Raw genomic sequence first — 14510 nt, 5'->3', positions numbered from 1 at the left:
TGCTCATTGTTTCATTTTGCTTGTTTACCGGAGCAAAGTTACTCTGAGTTGCTTTGATGAAGTTTTGTAGGGTCTCTTCCAGTAGAGACGGTTTCCTTTGGATATGAGCTTATTGACTTTGTCGAATCCCTTAATTTGCAACTGAATTCTGGTTATTGCTCCATCTGAAATTTGGATGATCTTTCCATCCGGGATTGTAGGTGTTGGAATAAGGGTTATTTCTCGGAAAATTAGCAAATTGAGCCTCTTCACTTGATCCTTCCAAAGAGCATCTTCCATTTTCATGTCCCTCGCCACAAAAATCACACCTAAGCGCTTGCACCTAACTCACGTTAGCCTTACCCAAGCTGCTTTCAACTAGCTTTTTGTTAATAATTTAAATTGGACTAAAGTGTCATATGAGTATCAACAGCTAACATACCTTTGGGCATGCCTACAGTTTCAGTGTTTACTGACATGTCGCTCTGTGAATGATACTCATTCAAACACATCTTTTCAATCAAATCTTTAACTTGTGATTCAGTCATTGATCTGATCGTGCCTCCCGCGGAAACAGATTTGGTGATTGGCAAGAGCAACAATATACTCGGGCCTCTGAAAATGGCGGCCTCAAACTTTTGTTTACTAATCCAAATAACAATTGAGAAAAAAAATTACGGCATACTTCTACTTACTTATATCACATGGACCTCATTTATATGCCCATTATTACTTTATATATATATATATATATATATATATATATATATATATATATATATATATATATATATATATATATATATATATATATATATATATATATATATATATATATATATATATATATATATATATATATATATATATATATATATATATATATATATATATATATATATACACACGCGCGAGGGATAATACTAGGATTAACTATTACATATTATATATTATAATACTACTATCAGGCCATCTATCTATATGTTATCTTCCACTATTAGTAATTCTCAAATCAAATTTTCAAAGGTACAATTTAGCTCATGACTTATATAAATTATAATCAACAAATATATATAAAGTTTTGTATATATTTTTTTCTTCTTTTTCTCTGACATATACATTTTACAGATATATTTTGTAATCGTTATTTTTTTTATTGTTATTTATTTATTTGTTAATTTATATTTTTATTTGCAAATAACTAATTATCATTTCATTTTATATTCTGATTCAACTTCAAGATTGTGTATCTAGTTCAAATTCAACCTTGCAGATTTAATCAAGAATAGTGAGAAATTTTAGGTTCTATTTTTTTCATTATTTTATTATGTCTCCTAAATTACCTTTTAAGTTTGATTCGGGATATGAGAAACTTAAGAAAAAGAAAAAACTTAATGAACTAAATCAATCTCAAGCAAGAGCTCTCGATAAATTTCTTACAAAAGAACCACAAGTTGTTGTTGAAAATTCAAATGTTGATAATGTTAATTTAAGAAATTTTGAAGAATTAGTTAGCTCCAAAACTATGGAGGATAATATTGATTTTGATGCTACTAAAACTAATCATTTAGAATATGAAAATGTTGATAATGTTAATGACAAATATGAAGATATATTTGATCCAAGAATTTGGGATTCTCTTGAGTCTAAAAGAGATTTATCTATAGTGAAGGGTCCTAAAGATAAATTATCTAGGCGTTTTACGGCTAATTTGTATACACGAGTTTTATCAAATGCAGAGAAGTGTGATAGAGATTCACTTGTTTATTCAAAAGAGTTTGATATAATATTTTGTTTTTGTTGTAAAAAAATTTAAAAAATAGGATTTGTATAGGTCAATTAACAAATGAGGGGTTGGTGATTGGACATATGTTGGTGAAAGGCTTAGAGAGCACGAGACAGACATGGAACATGGTAAGAATATGACTACTTGGTATGAGTTGCGTCAAAGATTGCAAAATTTTCAAACAATTGATAAAATATCTCAAAGATTAATTAACAAAGAAAATGATCATTGGAAAATTGTTTTAAAAAGAATTATTTCAATAGTGAAATTTCTTACTAACCATAATTTGGCCTTTCGTGGTTCTAATGAGAGATTGTATCAAAATAGCAATGGAAATTTTTTGGGTTTAATTAAAATGTTGGATGAATTTGATCCAATTGTCCAAGAGCATGTTAGACGTATTACAAATGATAATGTTCATGTTCACTTTCTTCAATATAACATTTAAAACAAAATAATATTTTTGCTTGCTTATGCAATTAAAAATGAAATCATTAGAAAAACCAAACCGACAAAGTATTTCTCAGTGATACTTGATTGTACTCCGGATGTTAGTCACCAAAAACAAATGTCTTTGATAATACGATATGTGGATGTTTCTTCAAATTTTGTTAGCATTGAGGAATCCTTTTTAGGATTTTTGAACGTGAATTATACATCTGGACAAGGACTTTTTGATGTTTTGCAAAATGAAATAAAAAATCTTGATCTTAATATATTTGATGTGCAAGGACTAGGTTATGACAATGAATCAAATATGAAAGAAAAACATCAAGGTGTACAGAAGAAATTTTTAGACATGAATCTGAGATCCTTTTATACTCTTTGTGGTTGTCATAGTCTTAATTTGAAATTGTGTGATATGGCTAACTCATGTACTAAAGCTAACTCCTTGTGGATTTTTATACTAATTTTGCAAATTCTACTAAGAGATGACAAATTTTGAAAAATAATGTAAATGGGCTGATTCCAAATCATTATCATCCACTAGTTGGGAGAGTCATATAAATAGTGTCATAGCTATAAGAGCTCAAATGTTAGATTTTAGAGAAGCCTTCCTTGAAGTGTCGAAAAAGAAATTTGATTCTAAAATAAGAAGTGAAGTTAAATCCTTAGCAACAAACGAGCTTGGTAACTTTGAATTTTTAATGGCTACAATTATTTGGTTTAAATTTTTATCTACAATTAACTTTGTTAACAAGCTTTTACAGTCAAAGGATATGATTATGGATGTTGCAATAGAAAAAATAAAAGGGTTAATTTCATTTTTTGAGAGATATAGAGAAACTGGTTTTAATAAGGCCTTGAAGTATGCTAAAGAAATTGTTATTAAATTGAATATTGACTCAGTATTTCCTTAAAGATATATAATTAGAAGGAAAATACAATTTGATGAGAATTCGAATACCCCGCCTGGTGAGCTATCTAAAGAGGAATCTTTTAGGGTTTGTTATTTTCTTTATCTTGTTGATTAAGCTATTGTATCTCTTAAGAAGAGATTTGAGCAATACCAACAATATGAAAATGTTTTTGACTTTTTGTTTACTTCTTACAAGTTATATTCATTGGAGAATGCAACTTTGGAGACTTGTTGTAATCATTTTGAAGAGACATTAAAACATAATGATCAATTTGATATTGATGGAAAAAACTATGTGTGGAGTTAAGGTTACTAAGAGATATATTGTCTGAAGAAAAGAAGCACTTATTGATATATTACAATTTTTGAAAGGCATGAATTGTTTCCCAATACAATTATTGCTTATAAAATTTTACTTACTATTCCTGTGACAGTTACTTATGTCGAAAGAAGTTTCTCAAAATTGAAGTTGTTGAAGTATGACTTGCGGTTTACCATGTTACAAGAAAGACTTAATGGCTTATCATTAATAGCAATTGAAAATGATTTGTTAGAGACAATTAAATATGAAGACTTGATGGATGAATTTACTTCAAAAAAGTGTTAGAAGTATGACTCTTTTTAAATAGGTAGAACTTTTATAATAATATTAACTTGGAGTTGTATTTTAATGTTATTGATTAAAGTATAGCTCTTTTTTATGTTACTTATAATCATGACTATTTTTGACATTATTGATTTTTCATTTAATATTTTAATAGATATAATTTTTTTAAAAATTGTATTTTTTTTAGGACACCACTTTTAATATTAGAACAGGGCCTCCAAATTATTTGAGACGACCCTGCGCGGAAGCATCTAGCAGCATTCGTGTTTGACTTTTGAGACCTTTGATAAAATTTTGCATTTGCTCCATGTTATTCATATTATGATTCGGGCACATGCGTAATAAAAGTTTAAACTTTTCCCACGAGTCATATAGCAATTCAGTTTTCTGTTGCTCAAAATTTATAATTTATGCTCTTCACTCAGAAAACTAAGTGGTGGTGAAGAATCTCTCTAAGAATTTATCCTCCAGTTCTTTCCATGTATGAATAGTTCCATTTGGAATACAAAGTAACTAATATTTAGCCCTTCTAATTAGCGACAACGCGAACAACCTTAGCTTGACTTGGTCTTCTATGATGTCAGTTGGTCTGTACATCAAAGTTGTTTCGTCGAAGCGAGCAAGATGCTCCCACGAATCTCTAATTGCATTATCGTCGAACGGATTATATCTTAGACTTGAAAGCACAAATTTTTGGATATCAAAGTTAGATGGGTTTTCCAGTACAAATCCTCTAGAAACATGTCCTTCGTTCGTCCTTTTGCAATAGTCCCCCATAGTGGGTGGTGGTACGACTGACATGATGATTTCTTCTTTAACGTCCGAAGAAATTAGTGGATAGTCTTCTACTAATATCCTTTGAGCTAGAGTTACTTTTCTAACGACTCTCCTGATAGCACATGCAGTTCTTTCAATTTCTTGATCAAACAGTGTCAATGTCGATCCTGAGCTGCACATACGCAAACAAGAAATACCTCAGTAGTACGGTAACTAATAAATATAAAAAAATTAAAAAAATAAAAAAATAAACATGAATGAAATAAGATCAAATCCACAGGGACTGCTACTCCTCATGGTATTGTCTGAAAAATATTGTTTTCTTTTCACCTATGAGAGCTAGTGGCATACTTGTTGATTTTATCCAAGTTGGAGCCCTTCTCATAGGTGACGTAGAGGTTCATATTTTTATACTTGTGGGAGAATAGTTGAGTGTTCTCCAAAGAATAACAAATCATCTTTCTATTTTTGATTACTAACACCACTTACTAACATATTATCACATCAACTTTACTTTAGTATCATTTATCTTATGTCCTTTATTTTCTCTTGCTATTTACTTTATGATTTTATTTTAGCATCTCATATCATATTACTTGTGCTTGTGCTATTTTATTTTTGTCCCTTTGGACTTCTTCTTTTTCTTTTAAAGATATTAATAAAAGAAAATCCCCCTAAAAATTGGTTCTTTTGATTCATGGACTTGAGGTTACTATCCTTGTCATTGTTGTAGAGTTATGGACTTAGAAATATGATCTTGACCCTTGCTTTGGGAGTTTATAATTTGAGACCTTGAGATTCATATGATATCTTTGACTTTGGACTTCTTTTAAAGACTTGGCTTGCTTATCTTGGTTTCATCTGGTACATGAATTATTTTTTGTTTATTTGGATTGCTTGAGGCTTAATCCAAAGGGGGGAATTCTTGTTTGACTTATATCATAAAGTTTGCTATCTCTTGTTTAGATCTTTCCTCCCTGGCTTTTACTTTATGCTCTAGGATAGTATCTTATTCTCCTCCCCTTCTTTAATTTTCAAAATCTTCTCTCTTTTTTTCAAAACCTTCTTGTTTTCAAACTTGAACCACTTTCTCAATAAACCTTGACTTTTGTCAAGTGATTTTTAAAACTTTTTTCTTAATAAATGCTAATAAGTCTTAAGCATACTCAAACCAATTTCAAAATACTTAAAAATGCATAACTCATTCAAACTATTTTATGCACTTTGTGCACTTTTTGTTTTAAAATGTTTTCTCAAAGTTTAGACATGAGTCATTTCCAAAGTTGAGATATAATTCTCTTATCCCCATAGTATTGATAATAATTCTTTTCCACTTAAGAGAGCTAGTGACATACTTGTTGATCTTTATCCAAGTTGGAACTCTTATCATGGTGATGCAAATTTCTCATACTTGTGGACGGTTAGTTGAGTGTTCTCCTTAAAATGACAAAATATATTTTCATTAAAAATGAATCAAAACAAACATCTTTGTTCTTTTTACTACAAACTACGAGATTTTGATCCTCCATTGCATTTTGTTGGTACGTAGGTATGAGACTCAGGAAGTCTTGACAAACACAGAATTATAAAAAAAAATATTTCTTTTCTCATCTCCCCAATCTTTTGCAAACAACACAATTTTTAAGCTCAAATACACAGATTTTCAAAGAGGTTCCTATAGAATACTATAGATGTTTAGGGTGTTAATACTTTCCCTTTGCATAACCAACCCTCAGACCCTTATCTCTATTTTTATTAGTTTTTGTTTTAAAACTTCTTTGGGTTTTGTTCGTTCTTTTTCCCTTTCCTTTGGAAATAATAAAAGCGTGGTGGCGACTCCTACTTTGTGAGTTAAGTTAATTAATAGCTTAATCTCAAAAAATTTACCACTATATAACCTAACGGTGCAAACCTATTTTGTTGTTGATATTTGAGTCAAAGTGAAATAAAAATAAATAAAATAAAATAACAATGAAATCATAGTCACTAACGGATTATCTTGCTATAAGTGTGAAAGGATAACTGGCTTAATGTGATTGCGCTAGAATGAAAAAGGATGAAAAAGAGGATGAGTTAGTTAGGATTGAGCATAATAATATGGTACATATTTGTTTGCATAGGAGGGAGGCTTATGACCGCACAATTGTGGACTTCTGTTCTTATGATATCCTTAGTGTACGAGTTAGTACCTATCAATATAAGTCCTAATCGAAGTAGAGTTTGTGGCCCAATATGAATATTTGAATGCAATTGCTTTTCATGAGTCTTGATATTAGATGCTAAAATTTTAAAAGTTTTTTCATATATGTAGCAACATTGCTTGAGGACAAGCAAAAGTTTAAGTGTGAGGAAGTTGATAACCATGAAACTTATAGCATTTTCCGACTCAATTCACATGCATTTTTATCTGTTTTATATTCATTTCATATTTATATGTAGTGTTATGTTTGTATTTTGATTGTGTTGCAGAGATTCCCCATTTGGAGTTGGCATGAGATAAAGTGAAGCAAAATTGGCCCAAAAGTAAAGAAAAAGAGAACATAAGCATGAAGCAACTTCAAGAGTGACATTTTCAACATGTGGCGTTCGCCACAGGGGCATGTCGCTTGCCATGGTCTCCTCCCTTACCACTTCACCCACATTGAAATCATGGCGAATGCCATGAGGCCATAACGAACGCCATGGACTTTATACCCAGATTTTTAGCAGCAGCATGAATGGTTTCTCCCACTCACCCACCTTTTCCTCAATTGATCTCTATACGAATTCTTCATCACTTCAGCATTTACAACACTATATATAGTTTTAGCTTTTAGGTTTTAAAGGGATCCAAGTTTTATTTTAGAGTTAAGTAGGCAGAAAAATTCAGTTTGTAAAGTGCTAAAATGTTTACCCCGGATAGTTAGTACACCATAGTTTTCAGAGTTTTGAGCTTTTACTTGGATCAATTACTATTTAAGCACTTTCGTCAATTCAATTCCAGTAGATTTTTATTCAAGTTTTTCCGCTTTAATTTCCCGCTCTGCATTTATTTTCCATAAGTATTTTCTTCTTAAACTTCGTGAATTTATTTACTTCAAGTTTTAATATTTTTTTTTGTTTTTTTGTTTTTTATTACTTAATCCTTTCCAATTGTTACTGTTTTTGTTCCTAAGTTCCACTTATCATCATCACTTGTTAGTATCACTTTTATATATATATATATATATATATATATATATATATATATATATATATATATATATATATATATATATATATATATATATATATATATATATATATATATATATATATATATATATATTGCATGCTAGTATATAGTAATACCTTGAATAAACATCAATTTATCTTGCTCATGTTTCTATTCATGCATAGTAATAATAATATGAGTTTTGTTTCAATTATGTCCGGTTAAAATTCCTAGAGTCCGGATGTGTGGACCGTTGTTTCGACAGAACTTAGTAAATCAAATTGGCATATAATTTCAATATTAATTTATTTTTCGGGTTCTGATTTTTAGTTTTAAATTAAAACGTTTTGTGCGAAAGCGAAAACACTCAGATATTGGTCAACAGCGCGACAATGTGAGACTCGTCACTCGATCGTAAAAATTGGATTTAATTTCTAAAAACAGCGACAACGCTTTAGTCATTAATTATGATTTATTATTTTTCAAAAATTGTTTCTTAAATTGTAATATGTGGAGCAACAACATGACTTTTACGGTTTCAAAACATAACACGGACTACGTGAAAGTGAGCAGTGTTTTTTAAGTTAATGATTTTTTCCAAAATATATTTTAGAAACACACTCTAATAGATTTCAAGTCAGTTTCTTTAACCACTCAGACATATCAACATTGATGCTTAGAAATTCGAGGATTACTGATGAAATGGTGAAAATCAATGTCCATAAATGGGAAAGCCACCTTAATTAGAATTGAAACAACTACACTCACACTTTCAATATGCCTACTTGGAGGTAGGATAGAAGTTATCAATGATCATTACAACTGAATTATCTGAAGGGAAGAGGTGTCAACTTTAGGCGCTTTTGAAAAGACATAAGAAAACAATAGTTTGGAAATTTCTGATATCAAGGGGATTAGTCCTACTGTGTGTATGCATAGAATACTATTGGAAGAGAATGCAAAGAATAATGTGGAAAGATATAGAATACTGGACCCTGTCATGAAGGAGGTGCTAAAGAAAGAAATCATCAAATGGTTGGATGATGCATATCTTATTATCTAGGCCCATTGAAAGAACCGACCATTCCAAAGGACTGCCGACCACGATACCTGCAGCCTCTACCGTTGTCCAATAGTCAGAACATATGGAATACCCATTACTTATGCATCCACCCAAACGAGCTTTGTTGCGTCTGGACGAATTCAAAGATCCAAATGGGCCTTCACCTCATTGTCACTAGATTCAGAATTATTGGTATTCAAGAAAAGTTGGATAAATCTTTTAGCGCATTATCTCCTTTGTTGGATGACTTGTATTTCCTTCTTGGTTAAGATGGGACGGAGCATCAAGACCTTGACATTATTTATCTCTCTGGCGACATTTGATAAAGCAACTTGTAATGAGTCGGATGAAGAAGTTCTTTCCTCCAAGGAATCCCTAGATACCATTTATGAGTCTGAATCGTGAGATAAAGATACGGCATCTGGATCCAGAAGATTATGATCAATTGGGGGAGGTGAGAATCATGGGATGTCGTCATTCTCGAGGTAGATCAAGTTTCGCCCTTAAAACTGCTCACTAGGTTAATTGTATTATCATTCATCCTGACCAACAAGCAAGAAATATTGCAGATAAAAGCTTGATTTTAGGATGGTACCTGGTTATATGAGGTTGATGAAGTAGAAGAAATGAAGAAAACTATACAACAACAATCGTCCTAGTTAACGCTCTCAATTTTTTTTGCAAAAAGTTCATGTTTTGTTCTAAGAACCATAAATGTATGCATTTGGATAACAAAGTGGCTTGAACATAGGTGTTGATCTCCTTTACGGAGGCGAATGGTGGACCCACGTGGTTAACAATCCAATGCCCAAGTTAATTCAAGATCTAAAATGAGTATAGTCAAAAGTGGAGATCAGCTAAATAAATGAGTTATGAAATCAACGAATAGATTCCTCCGGGGAATACAAGCAAACTCGAGTACACTCAAGTGCACTATAAATTGCTTCACGCCCTAGCTTGCTGCATCATCACACGTGTAAAAAAAAGGAGATAAAACATCCCAATGATGAAAATGCATTTAATGTGCATGTTCTCCACTACTTTTTCAACTGACTCCAAACGTTTTAGGTCTAGCTCGCATCAGACAATGTTTTGAAAGCCGATCAAAATTGCTAAAGGCTTCCCTGCCTCACTCAGTGCCCGACAAAACCTTAAGGACAACTGTTCTGGACTGACCAAAGGCCCAAATGACTAATGTCTAATTCATCTCAAATTCACTTCACTCAGCCCAAGGTATAAAGTCAGTATTCACAAGAAACAATGTACATTTTCTAATCCCCATTTTTCCCATACTCATCTTGAACATTGAATTGACTTGGATGTTGGAGAGTTAACCAGGAAGATCCACCATGTGGCCATCACGGAGATCAACACCCTTGGTTCAAGACATTCAATTCATCAACTTCATCCATTTCTGATTGATGAACGAAACAATATGATTTATAACTTTCGAGTTTAAACATGATTTTCACACTAAAATTTATTGTTCAATTCATATTTGTATAAATCTATCCAAATATAAATCACTTTCACATTCAATTTACTTTTGTCATATTCAATTCACTCCAAATTAATTTTCATTTGTTTGAAGAATTGTTGAATTTGTCAAATGAAAAAGGTTGAGTACTAATATGAATAAGACAAACTTAACAAAACAAATTAAATTGAATTAAAAAATTTAATTAAAGCAATGTTCCAAAATAATTAAATATTAAATAATAAGATGGAGAAGTTGTCACAACATAGTAATAATGAGAAATAATTAATTAAAGCAATGAGAAATAAAAGCTTCACGTAGGTAAAGAGTAAATACATTCTAAATCCTCCACTCATTGAGAAAAAGAAATCGTCGACAGCAGGGTTCGAACCTGCGCGGGCGAAGCCCAATAGATTTCAAGTCTATCTCCTTAACCACTCGGACATATCGACGTTGATGCTTAATTATTTAGAATCACCTTTATATTCATTACTCTTTAATTTATTATGACTAGATTTTGAACATCATAGAGTGAATCAAAGTTGGGATTCTTTGTTTATCTGCCGTATATACTAAAACAAATACCTGCACCTAAATTAATTGCATTTCATTTTAACATTAATTAATCACTAATACTTTATCATGCTACATTTATGAATAGTAAAATGAATTTTACATTATTTAAATTATATACAATATTCGCTAAAAAAAGAATATGTATTGATTATACAATTTGAGAATTGATAAATTTATCAGTCTTAGCTTGATTCATCGTCGCACACTCAAGCATATACATTTGGTCTCTCACTTCCTCGGTATGACTGTTACCACGAGAAATCTCTAAGGCATGTTAAAAGCGTAATTGGTGAAAGAGTCTTGTGAATTTGGGGGTTATACCCCATCAAAGGATGAAGATGTTCCTGAAATGAGCAAGAGTTGAAAAACATAAGTCATCAAGGGATGAAGCCGACAGGAGAAGCATGTTTGGTCGACAGGCCATTCCGTCGACTAAACTGAAGTTGGGGACTTAAAGGATTTTGGATCATGCCAAATACTTAGAAGACAGTGTCGCCCTAAATATCTGGGAGGGGGAAATTTGAAATTGGAAAATGACTAGCAGTTACAAGAAGAATAAAAGCGCCAGAATCTGGAGCAGTTTGCAAGACGTGGGTAGAACGGTTTGCAGATCGTGGGGCACGACGTCTGCTAGTTTTTAGGAGTTTTTAGCCTGTAGGCAGTTTCTTTGGTTAGTATAAATAGGATATCCCACGAGGGGCTCGGGGTGTTCACTTTGTACTAAAAATCACTTGTAAGAAACTTCTCATTCCCAGCGAGAGGAAGCAAGAGTTTTTAAGAGTGCTATGTACGTGAATCACCACATTTATTTCAATGTAACTTCCTTACTTTTCAATTGTTCTCGTTGAACATTTTATTGTAATTTCATTTACTTTTGAGTTATCACTTTACGTTGTCGTTTACGCTGTCGACACTGATTCTATTACGATAATAGAGTTCACCAAAAGTGTGTTCGTCGTTTACATCTTTTGAATGCTGTAGCGCTGTCGGTCACGAGTCACCCATAGGCTATAGCATCGTTTAAACCGTTCATGTGGAAAAACCTGCGCTTGTTCAACACTTTGTCAGGAGCCGTTCCTCACAAAGTTAGTCCGTCGACTTGAATAAGCCACACTTGCACTAGCACATGTCCTAGGATCAACTAGTCGATCCTACAAGTAACCCTTAGTCTCAAGACCTAGGGAAGACCAGCAGTTGTTTACCAATTTCCACAGTAAATAAAATGGCACGCCCAGTGGGACGGTGCTAGTGCAGTTACGAAATTGCATGAAACTTAGAAGTGGCAAACTATATAGTAAGCCACGAGAAACTTTGAAAATGTCAGATTCCAATACAGATGAAGTGCCACGAGGAACTTTATCCACTACGGAAACAGTAATCTCACAGGTTGCCACTTTACCGCCGATGACAAGTGCAACCTCAACGGTGTCGACTACGGGTGCGGTTGGAACATCAATTCCTTTACCTCCACCGGGGGATTCAGGATCAACGATAATGACGTTCAGACCTTTTGTGCCTCGCTTTGGCACCACATATCCTCTTTATGGAATGTCGTATTCTTTAATGCCAGGATATCAGTCGACATCAAGTGCAGCATTATTTTCAGACAAAACTCAAAATACTAATCTCGCCCTGCAAGGATCAGCGCAAGGAGGCAATGTTAGGAATGATACTCAGAACAGAACCATACCGTTGTCGAACACTTCAATAGCGGTATTGAGGCAACAAATGGATGATAGTAACCATGAGTTGGTTAGTATGTTAACCAATCAAATGGGTACAGTTTTTAATCCAGTGATACAGGAATCTGCTGAAACAAATAGGCAGGTGGCGAATCAATTGGCGCGCTTGTGTAATTTTCTGGGGGCACCGACTCGACAGATGGCGCAAGTGGTTAGGCAAACTGCTCATGTTCAGATGGAGATAGGGGCAGCAGAAGATGAAACAATCCACGAGGGACAAATCCTTATTCCTCAACAAAATCAAGGTGTTGAATCAGGAGTCGCAGGACGTAACCAGATGGTGTTGGTTAACCGACACCAAGATGCTGATCAAATTGTCGATCAACATCGACAAGAAGATTTAGCAGTAGAAAATAATTTGACAACTATTGTCGAAAGTATTATGGCTAGAAATGGTATGGGTGCCACATTGCAAAGGCCACTATACGCCTCACCGTTGGCTGAATTTATTATCCAAACTGAGGCACTTAGGGGAATGAAAGTGCCCAAATACACTAAGTTTGGGGGAGAGTCCGGTGAATCGACAATAAAGCATGTTGCCAGATATCTAACAGAGTCAGGAGATTTTGCTCATAATGAGTGTCTGAGAGTAAAGAACTTTCCCTCCTCTCTGACTAAGGCTGCCTTCACATGGTTCACTTCTTTGGTCCCAAGTTCAATCGGTTCGTGGGCCAAATTAGAAAAGAAGTTCCATGAACAGTTTTACGAAGGACACTCCAAAATTAGTTTGGCAGAATTGTCTAGTATCAAGAGAAGGTTTGCTGTGAGCATCGACGATTATCTGAATCGATTTAGATCATTAAAGGCCAGGTGTTTCACGCAAGTGCCAGAACATGAACTGGTTCAGATGGCTGCAGGGGGTTTAGATTATTCCATTAGGAAGAAAATAGACCCAACTTTTGGGAAAAGTATGTCACAATTGGCTGACAGAGTTCGACATCTCGAACGGCTAAGGTTAGAAAAAGATAGACACAATAAGGCTAAGAAAGAAAAAGTAGCGTTTGTCGACTACCACGCGACAGACCCAATATATGAAGCTGATTATGCTTGATCGACCGAATTAGAAATTGACGTGGCTGAATTAAAGCCAGGATCCGCCTACGAGTGTCGGTCATTACTTCCTGCGCAAGGAAAAAATCCTGTCGAAAACAACCCAAAATTCTCTTCAAAAACTTATACTTTTAATGTGGCAAAGTGTGAGGAAATTTTTGATCTGTTAGTCAAAGATGGTCAAATGGTGGTGCCACTTGGTACTAAAATACCACCATTAGAACAAAGGCAGAAAAAAGGTTTTTGTAAGTATCATAACTATCTTGGTCATAATACCTCTAATTGTTACCTTTTCAGGGATCTGGTTCAGAAAGCGATTCAAGAAGGCAGGCTGAAATTTGCTGGCCGCAGAATGAAGATTGATGTTGACCCACTCCACCAGGAGGAAGCTCTGCTTGTGGAGCCAGTCGAGATCAACATGGTCGAGATCACCGAATACGATGAGGCCGACATGCTGGAGCAAACTGGTGAAAGCCCAAACATTGACTTAGCTGAAGTTTACCCAAGGGCTGATGAAGACTTAGTAGATTTCCTATATCGCTGCAAGAACAAGGGTTCACAAGTCTGCCTGTGCCCTATATGTGGTGCTGTTACCGACAAAATAGCCGCGGGAAATTTCCAGAAGCTGCAGTTGGGAAAAAGCAAAAGAAACGGGTCGACCAGAGAGTACCAGAATGAAAGAGGCTCAGAAAAGACTGTGGAAAATACCCAGGCGAGGCCTAAAAGCTTTGTACCATCGGCAAGTGTCCCTAGAGGCACTTGGGTCAAGCCTCCGGAAAAACAAGAGACCCCACAAGGGGTTGTTGCTGCTGGTATAGGAGGTCTAGCAATTAATTACAGGCGTGAGTTCAAGTCTGAAAAAAGGACTCACGTCTCTGAAAATTATTTGGGGAAGAACCC

At 34.0% G+C, this 14510-nt stretch overlaps 1 protein-coding gene and 1 non-coding gene across 2 annotated transcripts; one reads left to right on the top strand and one right to left on the bottom strand.

Moving 5' to 3' along the window:
* The first annotated feature begins 1306 nt into the window (after nucleotides 1–1306).
* Nucleotides 1307–4003, top strand: LOC127087985 (uncharacterized). Its single transcript, XM_051028899.1, has 4 exons — nucleotides 1307–1755; nucleotides 1803–1893; nucleotides 2977–3114; nucleotides 3920–4003. The coding sequence occupies exons 1-4, from the start codon at nucleotides 1307–1309 to the stop codon at nucleotides 4001–4003; spliced, it is 762 nt and encodes a 253-aa protein (XP_050884856.1).
* A 6609-nt stretch (nucleotides 4004–10612) lies between these two features.
* TRNAS-UGA (transfer RNA serine (anticodon UGA)) lies at nucleotides 10613–10694 on the bottom strand. Its single transcript has one exon. It is a non-coding gene; the product is annotated as a tRNA-Ser (tRNA).
* Between the last annotated feature and the right edge of the window lie 3816 nt (nucleotides 10695–14510).

Source organism: Lathyrus oleraceus, chromosome 5 (assembly GCF_024323335.1).
Source record: "Lathyrus oleraceus cultivar Zhongwan6 chromosome 5, CAAS_Psat_ZW6_1.0, whole genome shotgun sequence".
NCBI lineage: Eukaryota > Viridiplantae > Streptophyta > Magnoliopsida > Fabales > Fabaceae > Lathyrus > Lathyrus oleraceus.
The sequence above is the reverse complement of the archived record's forward strand: the minus strand, read 5'-3'. Positions and strand labels throughout refer to the sequence as shown.

Excerpts from the sequence above, each read along its gene's own strand:
- LOC127087985 (XM_051028899.1), top strand. The coding sequence starts at position 1,307 with ATGTCTCCTAAATTACCTTTTAAGTTTGATTCGGGATATGAGAAACTT. Across the intron at positions 1,756-1,802 it reads TCACTTGTTTATTCAAAAGA|GATTTGTATAGGTCAATTAA; the intron begins GTTTGATATAAT and ends TTTAAAAAATAG. Across the intron at positions 1,894-2,976 it reads CGAGACAGACATGGAACATG|TCAAAGGATATGATTATGGA; the intron begins GTAAGAATATGA and ends AAGCTTTTACAG.